Source organism: Anser anser (assembly GCF_964211835.1).
Source record: "Anser anser genome assembly, chromosome: 4".
Classification (NCBI taxonomy): domain Eukaryota; kingdom Metazoa; phylum Chordata; class Aves; order Anseriformes; family Anatidae; genus Anser; species Anser anser.
The window spans coordinates 10,007,973-10,030,714 of NC_139724.1; the positions used below are offsets into that span (position 1 = coordinate 10,007,973).

A 22,742-nucleotide genomic window follows, 5' to 3' on the forward strand; every position below is an offset into this window, starting at 1 on the left:
TTGCTCATTTTATCAGAAACCTGTATTTTGTGCAACTTGGGTCAAGAGGCAGTAACCTTTGGCAGGTAGTACTGCCACAGGGGTAGGGGAGCTAAACCCTTTTTTGTGGTTATTATGGTTCTCCCCAAAAGGTTGTCACATAGCCAGATCCCTCTTATTTCCTGAGAAAACTTTGCACTCACTTTCTACCTCAGTTTGAAGTCAAGACTGATGCCCAGTTAAACCTGTTCCCCTCAAGGCTGATGGAGAAAAGCATAAGGGAAGGTGGTCACAAAAACTGAACAGTACTACAGGAAAGCGTGCATTAACCGCAAACATAACCTCTTCATTAGAGATTCATAAAATGGAAAGGTCTCGGAGGGAAGCCACTCACTTTTAGCTTTACTGTCATCAGATTTATAACCAAGAAGTTTCAAATTCTGCAGTCGTGCGCTCACTCTATAAAACTTTAAAACACACGAACAACTCAGCTAACAATAAGTGTTACTTCCATATCGTTGGTTGAGCAATGCTACTGCCTCTGACTGCACTGCTCGTGCATCTTTGGTCAGTATGTGGTCACTTTGCAAGACAAGTGTGAGGTAGCTATAGAAATGGACAGGGTTAGTAAGAAATAGTTCACAAAGTGATGTTTACCAGCAATTTAACACATTACACTTAGACTGTTTCTTTGGAGTATTTCAGGGGTAATGATGGGGAACTTCTATGCATAAACAGCTTGCCTGGCTTGTCTTTCTGAAACTCTGTATGCAGTGCCCTTTCGGAAAGAATAAAGTAGCAAGGAAAATGAGAATGTGGGGAGGTGTCTTTTTCATGGCACCTCTCTTCCAATGTCCAGCAACTCTCCACATATATTGGATACAGAGCACACAAAGCAGGCAAGCGTTTTTTGTCACAAAGCAGGCAAGCACTTCTCTGATTTTCATAGCTCAATGCTGTATGAATGCAAGAAGATCTAATGCCTTTCCCTTATGACTTTCCTCCTCATGCTTCATCAGAGTTCTGCTACTTCTGCATCCTGTAATGTACCCCTTCAATTAATATTATATTTTAAAAGCCCACTAACCTGCTAGTTGCTGCTATATATTTTCGTGAATACATTTTCCATTATGTGCATGTTATAAACTTCAGACCAACTGCAAAACCTTTTAAACCACCCCATCAGTTAATATTACAGCGTACTAAAAAGTTGCTAAAGTGTGTTTCTGTAGGTGTCTCCGTCTCTTTCAACTTCCAACCATGAATCTACCATGGACTTGAGACTTTCAAGGCATGGAGATCTATTGTGGTTTATCTCAGAGGACCTGGGTCAGAAACAAGGAAGGTGGACATGTTTTGAGACCTAGGGCATAATGCAATTCCTGATTTCACTCCTGCAAATCTAAAGTAGACAGTTGTAACATAAGGATAGAATGTGTTATTTTTTATGACTGATAAATATTACTTTGGTGTGTTAGTAGAGGGATTTTTACTTAACATCCTGCTTATCTGAGAAACTATCTTGTTATTATGTGCTACTCTGAAGTTAACTCTTTTCTTAACAGTGATTATATCTGAATTAATTAATGCTATATCCTCATGTCAAATTGCTCTGAAATCTGGAACTAATTGTCACATTCTCCTTTAATGTAATTTCAGTTATATGAACTTGTAACACGATCTAAGGGCAGGCTCTAAGAATTAAAGATTTCTATTTAAATTCAGAGTTTGCTTCAAGTCCAACGATCCTCCCAGTTTGCAGAATTTTCTAATTTTCTGGTAGAATAAAAAGTTCTCGATGTGTGCGTAGGTGATTTTACTAGCTTCTCTGCTGTATTTTTCTAAGTGTTTTAAATGCAGCTCAGAATAGCATTGCAATTCTAAACAAATAATGGAGGCAAAGCAAACCTGAGCTCTTACTAATGGCATCTACTTACTATTCTTCAGACGATCTCTGTATTTAATCACAAAAAATCCAATTAGATCATTATGGCCAGCCCTCTACAGGGTTAGGATGTAAACTAAAACTCTTCTTTTACCCATGTCTGGCAAAGGATAAATTAGAAAGTAAGGGACATTCTCTTAGATTTTCATTGAAAAAATATGTGGGGGGAGGAATTTCCTCAAAGAAAGGGGTACATAGTCCCAAGGACTCAGAAAAAGAAATGAAGGTAGTTGGGAAGGAAGTAATTTTCTTTGCGCTGTAGTCTTTGGACATCAGTGACCTCCAAGACAGAATGAAAACCCGAGGAGAGAGAATTAATAGTGAGGAGACAAGAAGAACACATATTTATGACTCAGGGCAGGAACTTTCTAAAACTCAGGGTTTTGCTGATGAGATAAAAAAGGACATGAAAAAAAACACATACCATTTATTTAAAGCATACCTCTAATGATTTGCTAAAGGGGGAGTCTGAAACTCTACATGATGGCTTTCTCTTTGACTCCAGAGTTTTGGACATCTGAAAAATGCAATGCTTTTCGCTAGCGAGGTGTCTTAAAGCTCGCCATGAGAAAATCATTATAAATCTCCATTTCGTTTTTTCCCCCAGGACAGAAAGAAATGACTGGCTTCTCTAGATGAAACACAAATTCTCTGCCACCCTTTGTGATTTATGCCAAATTAAATCTGAGGTTTCTGCAGAAGCTACATGGTGGCTGTACCTTCCATGAAATGTGCCATTGCATACACAGCCCCTAACAAATGAGTACCAGGAGGCGTGTGGCTGTTGTTTCTTCTTTGGCACACAGACAACTTTATGCATCTGGGAACCTGTGCTTGGCCATGGTGAGTGCTGTTTAGGGAAATACAACTGATGAACAATGAGCAAGAATCCCATTCTACTTAGCCCTGTGGTCCATTTTGCCTTTTTTTCCCCCTATTGTTGCTGTTTCCTTTTATTTAAAAGTGAAGTAATTGGGGCAGAGCGCACATGGACAGTGTTGGAATATGAGAAATGCAGCACGACTCTGGTTTAATTTCTCAGTGGTACTTGGTTTTGACAGCTTTGAGTTGCTTAAGTGAGAAGCTGGCCTCTGATGAGTGTGAAATTAGTGTTCCTTTTCCCTCTGCCTCTAGCACGCTGCCTGGCTGCAGAACAAGCGAGTCCACCAGCAGAGGAAGGGGGATGTGAACAGGATCAGAGAGCTTCCCCACCACCTCCTCCTCGACCCCCTCCAGAAGCCAGCCACCGGTGCAGTGCTCGAGCCATTGCTGCTGCACTGCAGGCAGCACGGGCAGCCTGTGAAATACGCTGAAAGAGCTTGCAATTATATTTATGCCTTCTGGGGGACAGTGGAAGTTTTAAAGTTTAGGGCTGAAAAGACTTAATAGGTGTCAAATTTAGTGTCAGCATACGGTTCCTTGTGAATCAAATGACACATCCTCTTCAAGATCTCCTACGAAATTTGGCAGTTCCTATTATTAAAGCCCCTGTCATTACTTTGAAAGAAAAATAGAGAGACATAGAAAACTGACACACTGCATGGAGGCTGCTAGTGCTCAGAAGGTAAAGCCTTAGTGAAAGGCAAGGGGACAGCAACCTACCTGAGCACATCAACTGGCTGCCTAATGGCATGGCCAGATGCAGTTGTTAAGATCTCTGACACATGAATGAAGTCATCAGGATCCTATGACAAGTACATCATTCAAATGTTACCCAGAGCATTTCCTATATTATTTGTGCTACTGACACACATTATTTTTTGGATGGACTTGAAGGACCTGCTTTCAGAGGCAGCAATAGGCAGAGAGTGGTCACAGCAGCTGCCTGGGACCCCTGCTGGCCACTTCCCCATATCCATTACAGCAAAATGCTGGCCTCATTCTGCAGTCCGACCTCTTGCTGTTGCTCATGTCATTTATTTATTTATTTATTTATTTTTGCCTAGAAGAGATTTTCTGCATATGAAAAAGAAAAAGATCTCAAAGATCAGTTTCTTTGTAGTGCTTTCAGTTGGCTACCCTTCCCTTATGATAAACTGTACCCATAAAAAAGGCTTTTTTTAAGGTATATTGATATTGCTCTTTAAATTACATGACTCTTCTCGTCAACAACTTTGTTCGTCTCCAAAATGTTAGATTTCCTTCAGGATGGAGAGAATAACCCTGAACAGGGTTTCAGATTCTCCAGTGTGGCTGGAATTAATTTTTTAACAGTAAATGTGCATAGTAGCTGTTATGTGAATTTTGCCACACCCTTCACCAGTATTTCACTGTTCCCAAGATTGCATTTATAATCAAAATTCTAAGTTTCAGCTGCATCAGTTCAAATACATGGCAGCGCTCACTCCTCTCTCTGAAGGTTGGAGGCATTTCTTTACACCTGTAAAATCATGAACACAAGTGTACTGAGTGTCAGCACTGTCTACGCACCGTGCTCCAGGCACTGCAGCCTGTGTGCCTTGCATGTGTTAATCCCCTATAGAACAGCATAGCAGACATCCCAAACACAGCGTATGTTTGTAAATCCCAAATGTCTAAACCTCACCACAGTGTTATCATGACTGCAACTCATGCCCTGTAGCCTGGGGAACGAGGGGTGAGTCACCTCTCTATCTCTTTTACTGTTTCTTTGGGAATGGCCTGAATGTTCAGAAAAAGTAATGAAAAGCCTTAAACTCATGCCCATGCTTCCTGCACCGAGACCAAAATCTCCTGTAATCTTGCCAGACCTTTTACAGATGCACCCTAGGGATTTCACACTATGTAGCTTATGGGTTTATATGAAATTTCATAAAAGAGAAGCCCTGTATTTTCACATAAATATATTTATTTTGGGAAAGATCAAGAAATGCCAATATATTTCAATCCAGTTCCCTACTGCATTAAAGAATGTGAAATATTCATGTGAACATTTGCTAATCCCACCCAGTGAAATCTACTTTCCTCTCTATTTAGTATGCAGGCTGCAGCAGCTGAAGGTTGTTCAGCCTTTTCATTAGGAAAAAAAATAAGGATGATTTGTGAAAACCACATGGAAGTGATCATAAGGAATGGTAATGAAGAGTTTTTGGAAAAAAACACCTTGTAAACTACCTTGTAAGCATGATTCCTCTTCCATGTGTTTGTTTCTTATACTGTGCTTTGCAGATTCAAAGTGTAAATTTGTATTTATGGACATAATTACAAGGGCAATATAGTAAGATCTCATAATACAGAAATAAAAATATAAGGGCAGCACAGACATTTGCAGAATATACATCTCTTAATTCTCCATTAGGTAGCATAACTCAAAGCAAATTCCAATTTCTCTGTTCAGCCATCAGTCTTGATAATGCAACTAGTTATTTTCTCAGCAGTGCTAAGTTTTGCATATCTATCCAGACCCTCCTGTGGTCAAAGATCTCACAAATAATCCCTTTCTTCATCCGGCTGAACTCTGATAACTATAGCAGGAAACTGAAAATGAAGAAGTCTGAGTGCCTACGATCTCTGATTTCACCAGGGAAAAACATCCGACCTTGGAAATTCATTTAAGTCCCCTTATGTTATATATTCTCTTAGTATTAAATGGAAATGGCATTTACTTTCCACTGAGAGATGGTAATATTTAAATAGTGCTTTGAAGGTCCTCAGATAAAAAGAGCTATATATGTGCAAATTCTTATGCTTCTTTCTGCTTTCCCACACCTTCAAAATATAATACACTGAAATTCTGTTATGAAATAAAATTGTTCTTGGAAATGTCAGGCCTGCACAGACCAATGATCCAGAAGTTGCAAAAGGCATCAGAAGATCAGCCTCTCCACGTGTGGAGTACTGTGATGCAGAAGATAATCTCTTACCAGAGCCAGCTGTGACCATCTCCCCGATGTACTGAGAACTACAATAACTTTATAAATGATGTCAGAAACCATTCCTAAGGGGTGGTTTGGATACAACCATCTTGACTTGCAGAGCGATAGTGGGGCAGACAGGGAAAGCTCAGCTCTTCGCCATGCCATGCCACCTGGCAGGTACATTATATTTAGTAATAAAGACACAGTCTATGAAATTCCCCCGTCTTCAAATATTTGTACTCAAGCTTAAATGGGTAATGCTCTGAAGAAGACAACTTAACACCTTGACTAACACCTGAGACCTCTAGCAGATGGAAGCATGTCTAGGAAAGATTACAGGAAGAAATTTTGCTCCTTTGTTTTGCATGGAGAACCTGACCAGAGACTTTTAATGGACACTGCCTGGTCATGTCCAGAATATTAAAGCATTTAGTAAATAATGGCCTATAATGTTAATTGTAATACATAAAGCAAATATATGTTTCATTTAAATTAAATTTGTCGTTGATCCTATGTCAGCAAAAACTTCAGCTGAATCATTCCAAAAATACAACATTTTCAAAGAATGTAAGCCTTCCTTATTCATTTAGTATGTGTGAGCAGATATTCAGACACTGATTTCTCTGAATCTGCATACTGTTACTCATTAATTACATTTTTCTCTATCTCATTCTATGGACTGAAAGCAGAGGCAAGACCCTGAGTGAAGCATATTAGTATGACACAATGGTTCAGCCACACTAAAAAATTTCATCACAGCAACTGTAAAATTTTGCTACATGAATCTAATGCAAACCTAAAAATCCTAATGCTAAAAAGAAAATAAAAATTAGAAACTGGGTTGAAAGAATAGGTTCAGAATGACAAAGAATCATGAGATTAACCCACATCTTCTCCTAACGGTCAGACCACAGATGTATGTGTATTTTTTTACATATATATTTCACACACATCTTGATTTAGGAAACAATAGTGGAATGAAGCATGAATGTTGCAAAGGCGCAATACATAAAATTAATTTAGCACTTCAGTTTCTAGTAGGAACTTAGTGCCAGAGGTACATCCAGAGATCTCATTTTTGTAGACCAAGTGATTCATTAGTTTTGGGATCCGCATCTATGCTTTCGGGTTCTAATACAGGTCTTTTCACTGAAACATCAAATATACTTGTTCATCCCTTCAGTTTTTCCATCAGCAGTCAAGTTTACCCTTTTCTCTTTAAGAGAACTCTTCTATAACAGGAAAGGTTGAATAATGTTGTCCATCTAAAACAAATGCATCAACTCTTTTCTCATTTTTCTGTTAAGTTCAGCCTATCTCCTATCTCCTGTTTGTCAAGAGAAACAAAAGCAAACCAAATAAAAGCAAAAAGAAGTGTTTTTAAAGAAGCTTCTACAAAACTGAACAACCGTGTATCTTTGAGAAAATGAATGCCTATGCAAGAAATCATGAAGTGGATTGTAAGAACAAGATGTTTTCCCTTAGCAGAAAATTAATTTCAAAGAAGGGTCCAGAGCTGAGAGAGACCTTCTCTTAGGACCTGTTTTTCCTTTCACCGAGCACTTACCTTTGTGAGAAAACATCTCGATAAGGGCTGCCATGCTGCAGTGCAATTCCATATCCTCTGTCCGCAACAGTGTTCCCGACCGTGTAAAAAGAGCAGTCTCCATCATTGATGGCCACATATTCCAGTACCGCTGCATCCCATACAAAGGCATAGTTCCCATATTTCACCTGCAGTAAACAGAACAAGAGCTTAGATGATGGACTGTTTGGTCCAAAAGGAGGTCAGTGCACGTCAAAAAGGTGGCAGTCTCAGCACAATCTGTTCTTTGAAGAAAATGAAGTTTGGGTGCCCAAGAGCTGTCAAAACCAAACACGCACCATGACTGTTACAACGTGGTGCTTTGGTTGAGCAGCTCAGCAGAAATGGAAGAAAGGTGCTCTGTGAACAACATGCCACCACTGAAACAGTCCCATGCAAGAAACATTTACTTTCCCTGCTCAGGGAACGAGAGGAAACATCAAGCTCCCTCCATCAGTGTTAAATTTCACCCCTAATCTTCCACCGAGCTTTTTCTTTGAACCATTAAAGCAACCATTCAGTAGGAAGACAGGTATTCACACTGGGAGAAGTGCGGGAGGGTATGTATGGATATCCAGACTGAAGAGCGCAGTTCAAGACGGTGCACTCGTCAGTCATGCTTCACGTTCCCACAGATGGCAGGAGCACCCATTTGTCTTTTGGACTTTGTGAATGATTGTGGATAAGATCACACCAACTAGTTTTTTTCTTTTTCTTTTTTTTTTTAGAGAGAGAGTGTTTCTCTCAGCTAGAGTCAACATGAAGGATTTTATATATCTTCAAAGACTTTTGTACAGCAAGAGCATGTAAGTCATTCTGCTTGATTAAGATAAATCCAAAACAACTCATTATCTCTATAGGCTTCTGAAGTAATATTTTACCATCCATTACATTTGAAACAAATCTAGATTTTTTTTCCTTAGTTTAAATATATAGAACGTGCACAATATTTTAAAATGTATTCAGAAAAAAGCTTTTAAAAACAGAAATGTGATCTAAATAAATCCTCTTCTATTTCAGTGAATTTTCACTTTCCAGTCTAGACACGTTTCTCTAAAAAAACAAAACAAAACAAAACAAAAAAAACCCCACAAACCTCTCTATATGTTGTACCAGAACGTTTACCAGTTTCCTGCTTTGTTGGTCTCTGTGTTAGACCTGAAGAATCACTTTGTTTTTTTTTTGACTCTCTGCTTGGCTTCACTCAGAGTTTTCCCTATGCCATATTAGCCAGCTATGCTGTAAAACCAGGCTCAACCCATTGACTTTGTACATCTAATGGGAATAAATATGTGACAGCTAAGTGAAAAGTAAACAGCACACAAAAAGGCCATCTGGGGCCAGGCAATCCAAAGAGAATTCAAAACCCAGTCAGCATATCAAGATAAGCAATGTCAGTACATCATCTAGATTAGTCTTTGACAATGTAGATTATGTTTTTAAAGACTGTTTACACATAAAAGTTACTGAAGCAAGTCACACCGGCTGCTTGCTCACAAGATGCAGTGCACAAGGAACTATTGCATTTGGGACACATTCCTTTTCATGCATAATCAATCTGAATTAGACACTGCAGGCCTGGGAAGGGAATACTTCCTATTTGCATTTGTAGACATGGTAGCAGGAGGATTCGTGTAGATGTCGGAGCAGCATTATCTGTGGACTCTGAGTGATTGGCAGGATAAAAAAAAAAAGTTTTCAAAATACATACACATATTAATGCAGGACTGGGTTTGCTTTAATGTTCAGGCTCTGAAAATGGTTAAGAATGCTCTTTTGTCTCTGACTGGAGGTTTAGGTCTATCTAAATGGCCAGGGCATAAAGGATACAAGTAAGCTCATTGTTAATAAACAATACAACTTGTATGCTTATCCTAAAGGCACCACAACTCACAGAGTGCTTACTAGCTTCATTTTGTGCCAGTGCACTTACTCCGATCTTCCTAAAGGCACCACTTGGCTAAGAAATAGAGAGCATGAGTGAGAAAAAAGTGCTTTCGGGGAGCATTCGAAAGGATAATGACTCAGTCTGAAAGGATCATGGTGTGCAGGCAGTAAGGGAGGGAAATAGGAGGCAAGAGCAGAAGATCAGAAGTGGGGAAATAAATTATGAAAAGGATCAGATGGACTTTCCACACAGAAGAATTAAGAAAAAGTACGGTTTAAAGAGATGAGCAGTTTTACATATAGGTAAATAACCTTTGAGGTGATGACAGGAGCAGAGGGGTATGTTTTGACACCTGCTTTTGTCATACCTCACCCTTTTAACATCCTATGACACTGAATTCACATAAGTGCTTGTAAAAAGACTTATCAGCTGCTCAGCTGGTCAGGAAGAATTCTCTTGATTTGGCTGCCTTGCTGTAAAACAACTCAGTGGGAATATATGAAAGTGTTAAAACTGCTTACTGTCAATAATATCTGTGATGAAGTGTTATATATAATATCCTTAGAGGAGACCTGATAATATCACAGTTCAGGGTAACATAAAGATATTACTTCTCACTGGTAAGATCACAGTGAGTCTTGGTTAAAGCACATGAGGCAAGAGAGATTGAAGAGCCGGATGGAATCATCCCAACCATCTACCTTCAACATGATTGCTCCATGCAGCAAAATACATTTTTTTAAGAATTTTTGCCACTTTCATTTACAAATCTATGGAATTCAAATCCATACAGCAAACGTAAGTTGCAACAGCCAGGCATGTAATCATTTCCTTTATTGAACTACTCCTCAGTCTAACAAGTTTTAATGATATTCACCATATTTATTTTTACTTTTTTTTTTTTCAAATAATGTTTCGTCACTCATACTCTCTGAGTTATTTTTCCTTGTGCAGTTCTAAATACTCTAAATTTTGGTGATGACATCTTTTAATTATTGATCAGCTTTTCCATTACTTAGTAAAGCTGGATATAGCTAATAGAGCTTTCTTTAATTTTTTCTTGCAAATCGATCATTTCAGCTCTCCCATTAGCAGTAATACTACTTTTGAACTACCTCCAATTCATAATTTTCATATGAGGAAAAAAAAGTCATGTCTTGCTAAGAGACAACCAGGGTGGTCTAGCAGCTCAAGAGGAATCTTTAGCATATACGTCTTCTGAGGTTCACAGCATCAACCACCTGTCCATGGATCTTCCACACTGCTTCAGCCTGTTTTTTAGCCTAAAAATCATAGAATCATAGAATACCCTGACTTTGAAGGGACCTACAAGGACCATTGAGTCTAACTCCTGGCTACATGCAGGACCATCCAAAAATCAAACCAAAGATCTAAGAATAAAATTTTGCTGGTGTACAGCGCATGTTGAACACTGCTGATGTTGTATAGATTTGCACCTACAGAGAGTAGGTAGTTATAGACTGAAAAAGGGGATGATGCTCAGGGAGGAGGGAGAACAGAATTTCAGAACAAAAAGTCAGTTAAAAACTTATGTCCCTCACTCCCTCCTGCTTTCTATGAGAAGCACATATTTTTTAGCTTTCCAATAGCAACGCTCAAGACTTCCACTTTGGACCTCAAAACGAATAACAAGAATTCCAGCTCTGCATTATCAGAAACAGTTAAAGAGCTTATGGTCAGTCAATTATAGGGGCTAGACAAAAGCAATAAAGAAATGGCTTTTTGTAACTGGTGGCAGATCTCCATCTCCCATTCTCAGTTTCCACACCATTATGTTGACATTTTGATTTGAGATAATAACATTTCAGGATGGTGGCAAACCTGAATGCAGTTTATCCAGCACAGGATGGCTGGGGAGGCATTTGTACAGGGGCAGCATGTTACCATTCAGCAGCCACCCCTGCCTTGCAGCCTGCCAGGACACGGAGAACTGAGCTTTCCAGCAGTATATCCCCCGCAGCATCCTGCCTGTCAGCACAGCAGAGGCTAAAAAGGTTTTGGAGTATCTGATGACTATTGCCATAAAAACAAAAGCAGAGGAAAATTAAATCTCTTAGTTGTTCATAAGGGTATTTTGAACTCATGAGCTATGCTGGTCATTAAGTGAAACCAGGAGGTACGGATGGTACCAGGCAAAAATATTTGACTTCACTTTATGGTTTTGTGAACAATTTCAAAGGAGTTACTGTAAAGAGAGTTGTTATAAAGAATAGGGGCCATCAGCACATAGATGGTAAAACTATTTCTCTAAGGCTATTCTATTTCTGTTTTCGATCACTGCACATTTACTGGGTTTTTATTTGCTGAAGCCCTGGCCTGTAGATATTAGTGGAAATTTATCCTCGATGACTCCACCAAGAACCAGTTGAATTATACTAGGAAAGCATTTAAAGCCATTACACTGTTGTATATGCACATATTTTATGCCAACACTGATGTGAATAGTATTTCTTCTCACAGCTAACCCATTCATGAAGAGTAGGATGAATAATGGATTTGTGTACCAGCATTCTATAAATACATTTCCGAGTCTAAAAAATTATAAATTTCAGGAAAAATAATTGTAAGTAAACAGCAAACAACTACTACAATTTTTCAGACTTGAATTCTTGGACAACATCTTTTCTATATTTCATATTCCTCTTTAAAGGAAATATAAGGGATCCTCATGAAGGAAAAATATGAAATAAGGAGCAGGATAAACAGAAATGGTATTTATTTTTCCTATACACCTCTTTTAAATATTTAATTATACGTAATTGTGTTACCTACTATAAAAAGAGAACAAAACAGCATTTAAGGCTGGGGAAATCTTAAGTTCAAGATTTATCTGATTCCAATTATATGAATTTTCTGAGAGAAAATCTGAAAGTGGTAAGATAATGCTGACTGGGCCCATTTTCTGAGTATCCTGTTCCCACATGGTGGTGATGCTTTCCCTGTGCATCTCCGTCCCGAGGCAGGCACCATCCTTCCCCTCACACCACTGTGAACCATTCTCTGCCTACAAAGTTGTCAGCTGTCTTTTAGCCAAGAACACATGAACAGAAACAGACCCTTCCCCTGCATACAGCAGCAGTAGCTCCAGCTCTGACCTAAAAGCAATCAAGGACACTGATTCATCACCTGCTTCATGTGGTACATTCAGTGGCACTCGTTACACGTACTCCTGTGCTGACCATTCCACTACACTGACTACATGGGAAAAACACCATCAGATGCTGCTAGTCCTATGCCTATCACTGTGAACCTGAGACTTTGGCATATATAAATACTAAGTTTTCTAACAATTTTTGCATTTTTTGTATGTAAGCAGCAGCTGCAGACTGCAGAGGGCTGTGCTTCATTCTGCACAGCAGCCTTTTGAAGGCTCTTATTATATGAGGAAAGAAAAAAGGGAACAAAAGCAAAAGAAAATTTGCAAATATGTAAGTGAGAGCTAATATACATAATGTGGATATTGTGCTCTGAAATGGGAAAAGGCAGAGATAAAATTTATGGTGGAAACTTAAATCGGGATTTTTGTGTTATCAGATGTTGCCAAATAGCTAGATGGCATCTGCAATTTTTTTTTTTTTTTTTTTTGGAGGGGACTGGAGACACATTGATCACCATAATCCTCCAGCAAAATGAAGTTGTTGTTTATCAGGCTGAAGCAGAAGTCAGATCTTCTGCCTTCAGAGAAATTCCAGTTTGTTATTTTATTTCCCTTCAGGAACAAAGATTTCAAATCTTGGTCTTGGTTCACAAAGGGAACAATTTCTGGATTATCTCTGTTTGGATACCTGTGAAATAAAATCTCACATTTCAGTTTTGTAGAGCAAAACCAAATCCACTTATTTAGCATTCTTTCCAAATTATTATAGGTTTTAACTACAATGTTGCAGCTTCTTGCCACATACTCCCCCTTAGGATGGCATCAGTGGCTGACCTACACAACTTGAGTGTAATGCAGTCATGCAATCAGAGAAGAATAAAAGGAATCTGTTAGCTCCCTGCAGTACAGGTTGGGATTTGTAGCCCCATGGTGGTATTAGAGCACAGAATAAAATTTCCTATGCACATAAAACTCTATTTAGTCATCAAGGCAAGCATCTAATTAAATAATAATAATAATAACAGCAATAATAACAACAACAATAATAAAAACAACTTCAGGATGTCATTTTGCAGTGTCCATAGACAGCTATTTAAATTCAAGGGTCACTGTTTGACAAATACCAAAACTTATTCTCTGTATTTAATCAAACAGAAAAGTGCAGAATCATTTCTAGAAGCGTTATTGAGCTTAGTGGCCAAGAGTGAACAGCAGCAGGAAATGAAACCTTGGGGAGCTAAGGGAAAGAAAGAAGAGGTTAGAAATCCCAACCTCATCTCCTCTTCTGTATGAAGTTTATCTTTCATTACACTGGCATATCAGCTTCAATGGCATGTCTATTTTCTCCAGATAAAACTTCATCAGGAAAAGCATTAATTTATTTTATGCAACCTGCCACCAACTTCTTGAGAAGAGCCTCATCATCACGTGTACTTTTGTTACAGTGGGCAGACCTAGAGTAATTCATCTGGAATTAGAAGAATTACTGAGGCCTGAGAGCACTGTAATGTGAGAGGGCCTTTGTCTTAGACTGGTTTTCCTGTGCTCAATGCATTCATATTTTGCCATTGCAATTAAATGCATCTTGAAAGATAATAACCAGAGCAAAATAGAGCGGAGGCCAAAGGTCCAATTTCTGAATGCGGTCGGAGAACAGAGTCAGCCACTTCTCCAGGTAATCTCAGCAAAGCACTAAAAAGGCAGTGGATCACTCTGCTTGCTGTCATGCAGCTGAACCACAAATTCATTACAGCTACTGTTAATTTCAGATGGGAGGGAAACAGAAGAAAAAAAAAAAAAGCAAAACACAGAGAAAATAAAGAACCAGCAAAGCAGACCTTTGAAAGGTAAGGAAATTATTTTTTTTCATACCAACTTCTCCTTTATTTTATGACAATTTAATGCTGCAGATACTACTGGAGGCTATTTTAAGCGTATCACCAGCAAAATTCATATGCAGAAATGACATGAAAGCATTTCAGGTTCCTCAAAGACTTAGATCTGTGGTAGCCAAGCGGCAGTCCCATTAATAAGACAAACTTAAATCAAATGTTTTCCCTTTTTGATATACTTGCATTTATATAACCAAAGACTTCCTGTTTTGATATCCTTACGTTTTTGGGTCAGCTAATCTACAATGAAATTACATTTAAATGTGGGAGCATACACAGATCAGTCCTTTTCATCTGGGTGAAAAAGTAAAATTCTGTGGATTAGAGTAGCAGGAAGAAGATAAATGCAGTTGAGTTTAGAAAAGCAGCATCTCTATCTGAATTAAATCAATCCAGCATGATGCTACCTGGAGGCTCCTTATTGTCCCAAACTTGGGTACACCACTCTTTAGAATAGAAGCAGAGCCAATATCACTGTAATTCTACTGTAATGTAGACAGCATTTCTTATTCAAATAAATACCTTTTGAATACCAACTGAGAGGTAAAAAGTCATCAAAAGTCAAGAAATTATTAATCAACACCATTCTTCATCTCAAAAAGTACCTTAACCACAACATAATTCTTTGCAAAAACACCTATTTTACTAAATAATCCTCCAGTAAATTCTTATTTGAAAAAAAAAGTTTGTATTTTTCAATTTAGAAACATATTTTAAACTAACTTTATTTTTAAAAAAAAAAGAAATATATATTATTTGTACAAGAGTTCTGGCCACTTCCAGAGTGGTATTAGGGTTTAGGATGTTCCACAACTCATGCAAAAGAATTTGTTACCTATCTTCTTTTTTTGAACCATTTTATACTTCTGTCTTTGATAGGGATCACCTGCCTAAATTTGGATGGAGCCGGTTGGGCACTGCAAATCTCAACACAATCTTTTGAAGCTCCAAAAGAAATGCTTCACAGCATTCCTTTTCTTTTCCCCCTTTGATATTTCATTGCACAACAGTTTAACATGTTTCCCTGTATTTTGGTAGGAACAGAAAGGAACAGGCTTGGACCACTCAGCTCAGTGCTTCCACATTATTGTGTTTTCATGTAGACTTTGGTGGGCTTGAAAGCCACTTCTTCCCCTGGAAAACCTCCATGAAGCCATCGTTGTACTTCTTCAGTAACTCTTCCCCTTAAGCACAGTTTTTCACGTGGCTGCCTAAAGCAGCAGCCTGTGATTTCCCATCCCTGTAGAATTAACAGATACTGAGATGTGTCACAAGCCCTCAACATTTCTACTTCCTGTCAATACCTGCTATTTCCATCGTCCTGAGAGTTCAGTAAGGGCCACCACTGGGCATCTTTAAGTGTTTTTTTCAGCTGGCTGTAAACTTAGGGTCCTGCACTGAGCAGTGTCACAGAGAAGTTTCTGCCCTACGGTGTTTCCAGTCAAAGCAAACATTTTAAGCCCAAACAGGTCTCCTGCAGGCAGGGCAGTCCCTTCTGTCCATGCAGCCTAGAAGATGATGGATGCTGCACAAAAAAATGTTGCCCCGTCCCTGGGTCAGTGTGTTGTTGTTATTCCTTCAGCATGTGGTTTCCTAATGCCACCACACTGCCCCCTGTCACCAGCTTGTCAGCTCTTTAGTGGCCCCCTCCTGAATGGATTTTAATATACTGAACTCTAAACACACAGGAAAAGAAAATGTTACAGATCTGAGCTAAGATTTTCCATTTCTTTTGCATTTTACTATTAGAACCTATGGAAAACAGTAGGAGCTGCAGAAAGATGAACACCAGTGCACTGTCATCTTTTTACTCGTCAGACTGCCTGCTTGCTCTTACTATGCGGACAACTGAGAAGATGACAAGACCCAACAAATTGTAATGCATGGTCCCTGTAGTTATCTTAAAAGCTAGCTCCTCTCTGCAGTTGCCTGCCCTGCAGCAAGCTGTTGGAGGGAACAGGGTGCCAGGGTAAAAAATAGAGACAGCATTCCCTGTGTACGTAGTGGTCACAGCACTGAGCCTGACAGAATTCAAGAAGCATTTGGACAATGCTCTCAGACACATGATTTGATTTTATTTATTTTTTTGGGGGGTGGTCCTTTGGGGACCCAGGAGTTGGACTCAATGATCCTTGTGGGTCCCTTCCAACTCAGTTATTCTATGATTCTATGAAAATGCTTACAGCCTTTGCCTTAAAGCGTACACAACTTAGTTCATCTCTGGCTATAACTGGTGCAGTAATTTCCTCTTATCCATGGCTATAGCATTCATTTTGCACACCTTGTAAAGGATGAATGAAGTACAAGACATGGATTCCCATTATATTTGTCTCTGATTCATCCTGATCTGCCCCCATGGGATAGGAGAGATGCCAGAAAAGAGTTTACCATTAACAGATCTTAAAAAAATAAAAATAAAAAAATTAAAACAATCAGTCAATTCTGTATTGTGCTGGAGGACTCAATCGGGACTGATATTTTTCATGAAAGATTTCTGATCCCTCCACTCTCCTGAAACAGCAATTCTTGGGCAGTACACTTGATGCAAACTTAGAGGTGTAAGTTAAACACAGAGCCTTGACGAAAATGTTAAATGGAACTGGACACAAAACAGGTATCTCTTTTATGATTTTCCCTTCCCTTCCCTTCCTTTCCCTTCCCTGATGGAATATATTTTATTGATTTCAACCAGACTTACTTTTCTCTACAATTGACTAACAATTAAAAATGGAAAATATCTGGATCAAAACTTAATACTTCAATACAAAATATTCTACTAGGGCATCTTGGTAATTTTAGAGCTTTTAAAGAGAAAAATAAACAATAATGTTTTGTAAAAATATCTTCTTCCTCATACTGTTTGAGTTACTGTAATACTCCAGTGGATAAATCCATAATGACAACTCTGGTTTACTTGATATATATTTGCAGGCATCTATATAAATAGAATCATTAATACAATAAGCAATTGTATTTCCTGTTTCACTCTAAATTTCATAGGTCTGGTCATCACGGCAACTTTTGTCTCCTTATGTTGTGCTTGAGTCCCCAAGACTCAGACTTGGACACAATCTGCTCTGAAATCTCATCAGATCATAAACAAGAAGAATTGTTTAGTAAAAATTATGCAATTAGTCAGCCAGTCTTACTTGTTTTCTTAATATGAGTTTGATGTGTATACCGTGTGTCACTGGTGTACTTTTGAAAAATATAATACCATTGGGTTATATTCAAATACTTGTTCCTACCACATAAATAAAAATACCAACGCATCTTTAATCAATGAGTTAAAATATTCAGGAAATGGAAAAAGCGATGGCACACATATTTTTCAATTTTAATTGCTATGATACAATGCAATCAGCTGATTTGCCTTCTTAAAATGAAGTAGCATTTGACCTAGAATTAGGATCATCAGCTGAGATTTTCTTTGGTACACACAGTACTTGCAAATCAGGTTTTTGTGCACACAGTGCGGACAGCTTAAGTGCCCAGCTAATCATGTGCACCAGTACGTATCTTCCTTGAGTGCATGAAATCATTTCATTAGTTAACACTAAACAACAGGGAAGGAAAATGAAAAATACAAGCAATAGCATCATAAAATCATCAATTTGACATACTAGTGTTTCATCCAATGTGCAGCAGATATCATCTACCATCTGTGCGGGGACTGCTTGAAAAACGCCACTGCCTTGTTAGGAGATGTAATCTTATTTATTTACTGTCTTATTAATTTTACTGAAAAAGAAATTGGACCTTGACTATAAGAAGAATGAATATCTAAACTGATAGTTAATTGTTAATCACTCTTATATCATAACCCAACTCAAAAATAATTTCTATTTCACAGAACTATGCTATGAGGGGGATGGTACACCGAACACATATATACTCATTGCATTGAAGAACTGAGCTTTTTCTCTGGCTTTGGAAGAATCAGAGAGAAGCTATGGTATTTCACTGTGTCTGGAACATGTGAGATGCCAGCCCAGAGGTGAGGGTGAAAAAAAGGCTCTATATGGCTACCAAAACAAAAAAAAAACAAAAAAAAAAAACAACAAAAAAAAGAAATTGACTTGCCCAGGTCTATTCTATTGACTTGCCCAGGTCTATTGCACTGTAATGCTCCTCCTTCTTTCAGTTGGTATGGATTTCTAAATGGAAGACAATGAATTTTATTCTTCACTTGCTTAGGAAAATATTAGAGGATGCTACACAGCTTCTCACAAATCGGTGCTAAATGCCTGACCAAGTGTTCAGGAAAAGCAGCTTTGTTACTGCGTGCGTATGCACAACCACTGCATATGTGGGAACAGCATGGCCTGCACACGTGCCCAGACAAACAGCTGCACAGCGCTTGTGCACAGAATCTCTCCTTTCTCTGTTCAGTTATATCAACATCATATGCAGCACAACTGTGCACATGTGGGTTGTTGTTCTGAAAATGTGATCCCTTCAGACACAAATGGAAAGCATAAATCCTACTGATGGACATCTGCATCAAATCCAATGTAGCATCTTTGTTGCTGTCTCATTCATGTTAAGTTTTGGAAGACAAGTATCACAAGATGTATATAACAAAGCATAGGAAATATGATGCCAGGAAAAAATATCCTCTCTAGTCTTATGTATGACATATCGATGAAAAGCACATTTCAGGGTAGCTGAAGAAGATAAAAACAAAGTAATATTTTCTCTAGTCTCTTCTGATTTCCTTTTAGTTATTTATATTCTGTCATGTTTCAAAATATTCAGAGACCAATAATGCAGGTTCAATGGGAATCTAAGGCCCAGTACAGCACCTACATTTGGCAGCTACTGGATAAATAATTGTTCAATGGATTTACTCTGCATCTACATGAGGTACGCAAGCTTAGCAGAGCTAGGCCTAGCAATATTCTAGCTGAATGAACCGAGAGATAAAACACAGACCTGTAAAAAAATAAAATACAGCAAGAGCATAATAAAAATTAAAAAAAAAGCTACAGAATGACTATAATATGATGCAGATTAAATCAAAACCACAATCACATAATGTACATAAAACTTGTCACGGCACGTTAGAAACACCTCATAGCTTAAAAATTTTATTGAGTAGTAATAACTAAAATGTGCTGAAAGTGGTACAGAATGTGTGCAAAATAACTTGTGAAAGGAGACAACACAATTTGATGTAATGTCTGTCAAAAAGTATGCAAAACCCTACCCTAACAGAAGAAACTCATCAGGCCTAGGAGTCCTAGAATGGAGTTCAAAGCAAACCTTCTGCCAGTTTCTCTGGTTTTGGATGTAATTTGTCTCCATTCAGCTAGGAATGGATCTGGATGTTATGTACCAAAATACTAACGTAACTCTTGCTCTTATGAGATTTCCCTTTCATGGCTTGGTTCATGAGGTCTGGAACAGTCAAGTCAGCTTCTGAATCAGTGGGTGTAAATACAGAGTTGTGTTTTACCTACTCCCTTCCATTAAACTTCTTGTTGATTTTGCAAAAACACAATCACAGCTGATAATGTGGGGAGACTCTACACCAATGAATGAGAGGGCATATTTAGAAGTACAGTTCTCAAAATCAAGATGATTATTGGCATCTTTGGAAAGACAAAAGAATACCTTGAATATTTTCCACAACTTTTGTCATTCCGAAACATATGTTATATATTATTTTAGCCAGAATTTTGGTATGAGCTCTTCTGATTTACTTTTGTGTATGTGTACTTTGATTCCCTTCCGTGATCTCATATCATGTTCTATTTTTTTTGTTTTCCTGTTCTCTGTTGTGTTCCATCTGCTGCTCACTTTGTTAAATCCAAAATGATTTAATATTCAAGCTAATCAAGAATAACATGCTGTTTAAAGAAAACCATCTCCTTCATTTAGCTTCCAGCACAACTATAGCATAAGCCAAGACATTCAGTTTAATAACAGAATCATCTGAAGGACTGAGAGCATTTTGCAGACGTTCATTAACTGATGCTCACATTTCCTTGCATTCCCACCTTTATTGCTCATACCTGTCCAATGTGTACCGACATTATTGTGTGTTTTTTCCAGGCTATGCTGTGAATTGCAACATTTAGACATGTTCCTTAGCAACATTAGGGACTCAAGGAGAGATTCATATAACAATTTGCATGTAAAGACAGCACTTGGGCAAAATTGTAGCATTTGAAGCCAAAATTTTGATTGTTAAAATACTGTGGCTTATAAGCACCTACTTTTTTTCATTCCAAATTCTGCTTTTGAACAAGCACTATTTGTGTGCATCTCCTCTATCAGGGATGAACAGACTGGTGTTTTTTCATACCAATGTTCAGTTCAGAATGGTGATGGGGTACCAGTGTCTCCCCAGTGCATACTTGAAACACCACATAAACCACAATGATGCTCAGGACTCCTGGCATGCATGCAACAAAATTCAGAGGCTTTCAGATTTGGATGTCATCTTCTGTCCACCTGCAGTGTAGGAAGCTAGCCCACACTCCTTCCCCATGCTGCAAGACACAGATTATATTTTTCAGTGTCTTGCAAGAGGTCACAAATTCAGACTGGTTTGGACCAAAGCATGCTGCAGTACCTTGGATCAAGCACAAGAAAGATGATACAGCCATCCATCTCCTATTCAAAGGAATACCCAGGAACTGCAGCTAGCACTGGTGGAAGATTGATAATTGATGAGAGATTTTGAGTTTTCTTGGGAATTTGTATCACTGTTAAGCACAAGACTTGGGAAGGCGATGCATCCTAGATTTGTTTACTCACAGGTTGAGAATTCTTGCTAGAAATGTATTACAGGGAAATCCCATCTTGAGGTCAGAGTGATAAAACAAAGAAAGCTTCTGCTCTGTGATTTATGTTATGACCAGAACCCCTTGGTACTTACAGACTTGTATAATACCAGCTGCTTATCTACTGTTTTTTTATTACAGACGCATTGTATTTTCCAGCCATCTTGATGCATTCCGTTATTTATCCCCTTCCTTGTGTTATATTCAGCAGGGAATGGGGTCTGTTTTATTTGATTAACTAGCAATTCTGTAAAAAACAGCCACAAACACCAATCAAGTCCCATGCAGCAGGAAAGCTTTAGAGCCAGGAATGGTAAACAGCTCTCTCCTGCCATTGCAATCCCAGCGAGGGAGCTGTGCTGTCTATCTAGATCGGGCATTTTATGCAAACTGATAGAAGAATGAAATGTGATTACAGCCTGGATAAAATGCTTCTTAAAACACTCCACATGGCACTTTAATCCTCTCCTCCCATATCTTGGCTATTAAAAAGATGCTGATTTATTGCAGCCACATTTTCAGACCGGACAACTGCTGCCTAATTCAAATACAGAGAGACATAAACTGCTTGCTGGCAATTTGACTGAAGAGAATAAAATGGTAAAAATGGTGGAAACAACAATTATCATTACTCTTTAGCCCAAGGAAAGATTCTGCTTATTTAACAGAAAAATTTAGCTTTGCTCTCAGTTGACACACTTTAAGAAAGCCAGCTTACCTACCTAGCATACTTTCCTCAATGCCATGCTGTTACTTCTAAATTTTTAACTTGCTGGCTGGAAAGTTCACTCCATGTAGATTTAGTTCCAAGAAAAGCACTCAGAAAATGTCTTCTTAGTTACTTGAATCAGGTCAGAAAGAGACATTAGCGGGGGGCATCATACTATATGTTACAGAAAAACCATAGCCATGCACAACCTGCAGGAACTGGAAATGCTGTTGATTCGGTAAGAGCTCCTCTGCACACCCCCCAAAGCAGTTCAGAGAGATGATGGCCTGATAGGCAGCCCCGTAATACCCTTCTGGGCTACTCCCAGCCCCATCCACAGCCAATATGCACAGCCACAGAGCACACAGAGTGTCCCAGTTTTCTTCAAAACATTTTCAGAAACCTGCACAGATGTTAGGAAGAAAACTGCGTGAAACTTCTGGCTCTGCTGGATGGGATTTGAAACCCCCTGAAATATTTACTGGGCATTGAAGTGGTGGGTTTGCATTTCGTATCGCTCTAAAGGAGGCATATGGAATAAGGCTAGAGAGCAACAAACGTGCAGGAGCTGCTGATCACATCCCAGCCCCAGACTTTTAGTGCAGCCTGACAGCCTCACCACTGGAGACTTTATGCTTACTGCAGTTGTCCATTAAAGAAACAACCCCTTACATCCCAAACTCCAAATTTTATCTGCACAAGTACGATTTAAGCACACAGAAGCTAATCGTATTTGGCACTCTGCTTTGTAGGCCACCAATATTCTTGTGCAACATCCACTCAGTCTGAACCACGAGATCTGAAATTTCCTCTTTCCCCACACTCCCCACTTAAGCACAACACAATCATTTTTTTTTTTTCCTCAATAGATGGACAAATTCCAACAAAATGGAGTTTTACCAGAAAATTTCCCACTATCTCTAATCTGATGACTGAGGACTACATCAAAAAGCAGCCAGCAGCAAAGTCTGCACAATTTTCTAGCCTTCCAGACCAGAT

General features: G+C 38.7%; 1 protein-coding gene across 13 annotated transcripts in view; it reads right to left on the reverse strand.

Annotated features, from left to right (window-relative positions):
- Window positions 1-22,742, reverse strand: part of GRID2 (glutamate ionotropic receptor delta type subunit 2) — an 804,597-nt gene that overhangs the window by 73,117 nt on the left and 708,738 nt on the right. For all 13 annotated transcript variants that reach the window (XM_083834802.1, XM_083834813.1, XM_083834803.1 and 10 more), the window contains one exon: window positions 7,328-7,494. In XM_083834802.1, coding sequence (XP_083690928.1) covers window positions 7,328-7,494 — 167 coding nt within the window. The remainder of the gene's footprint in view (window positions 1-7,327; window positions 7,495-22,742) is intronic.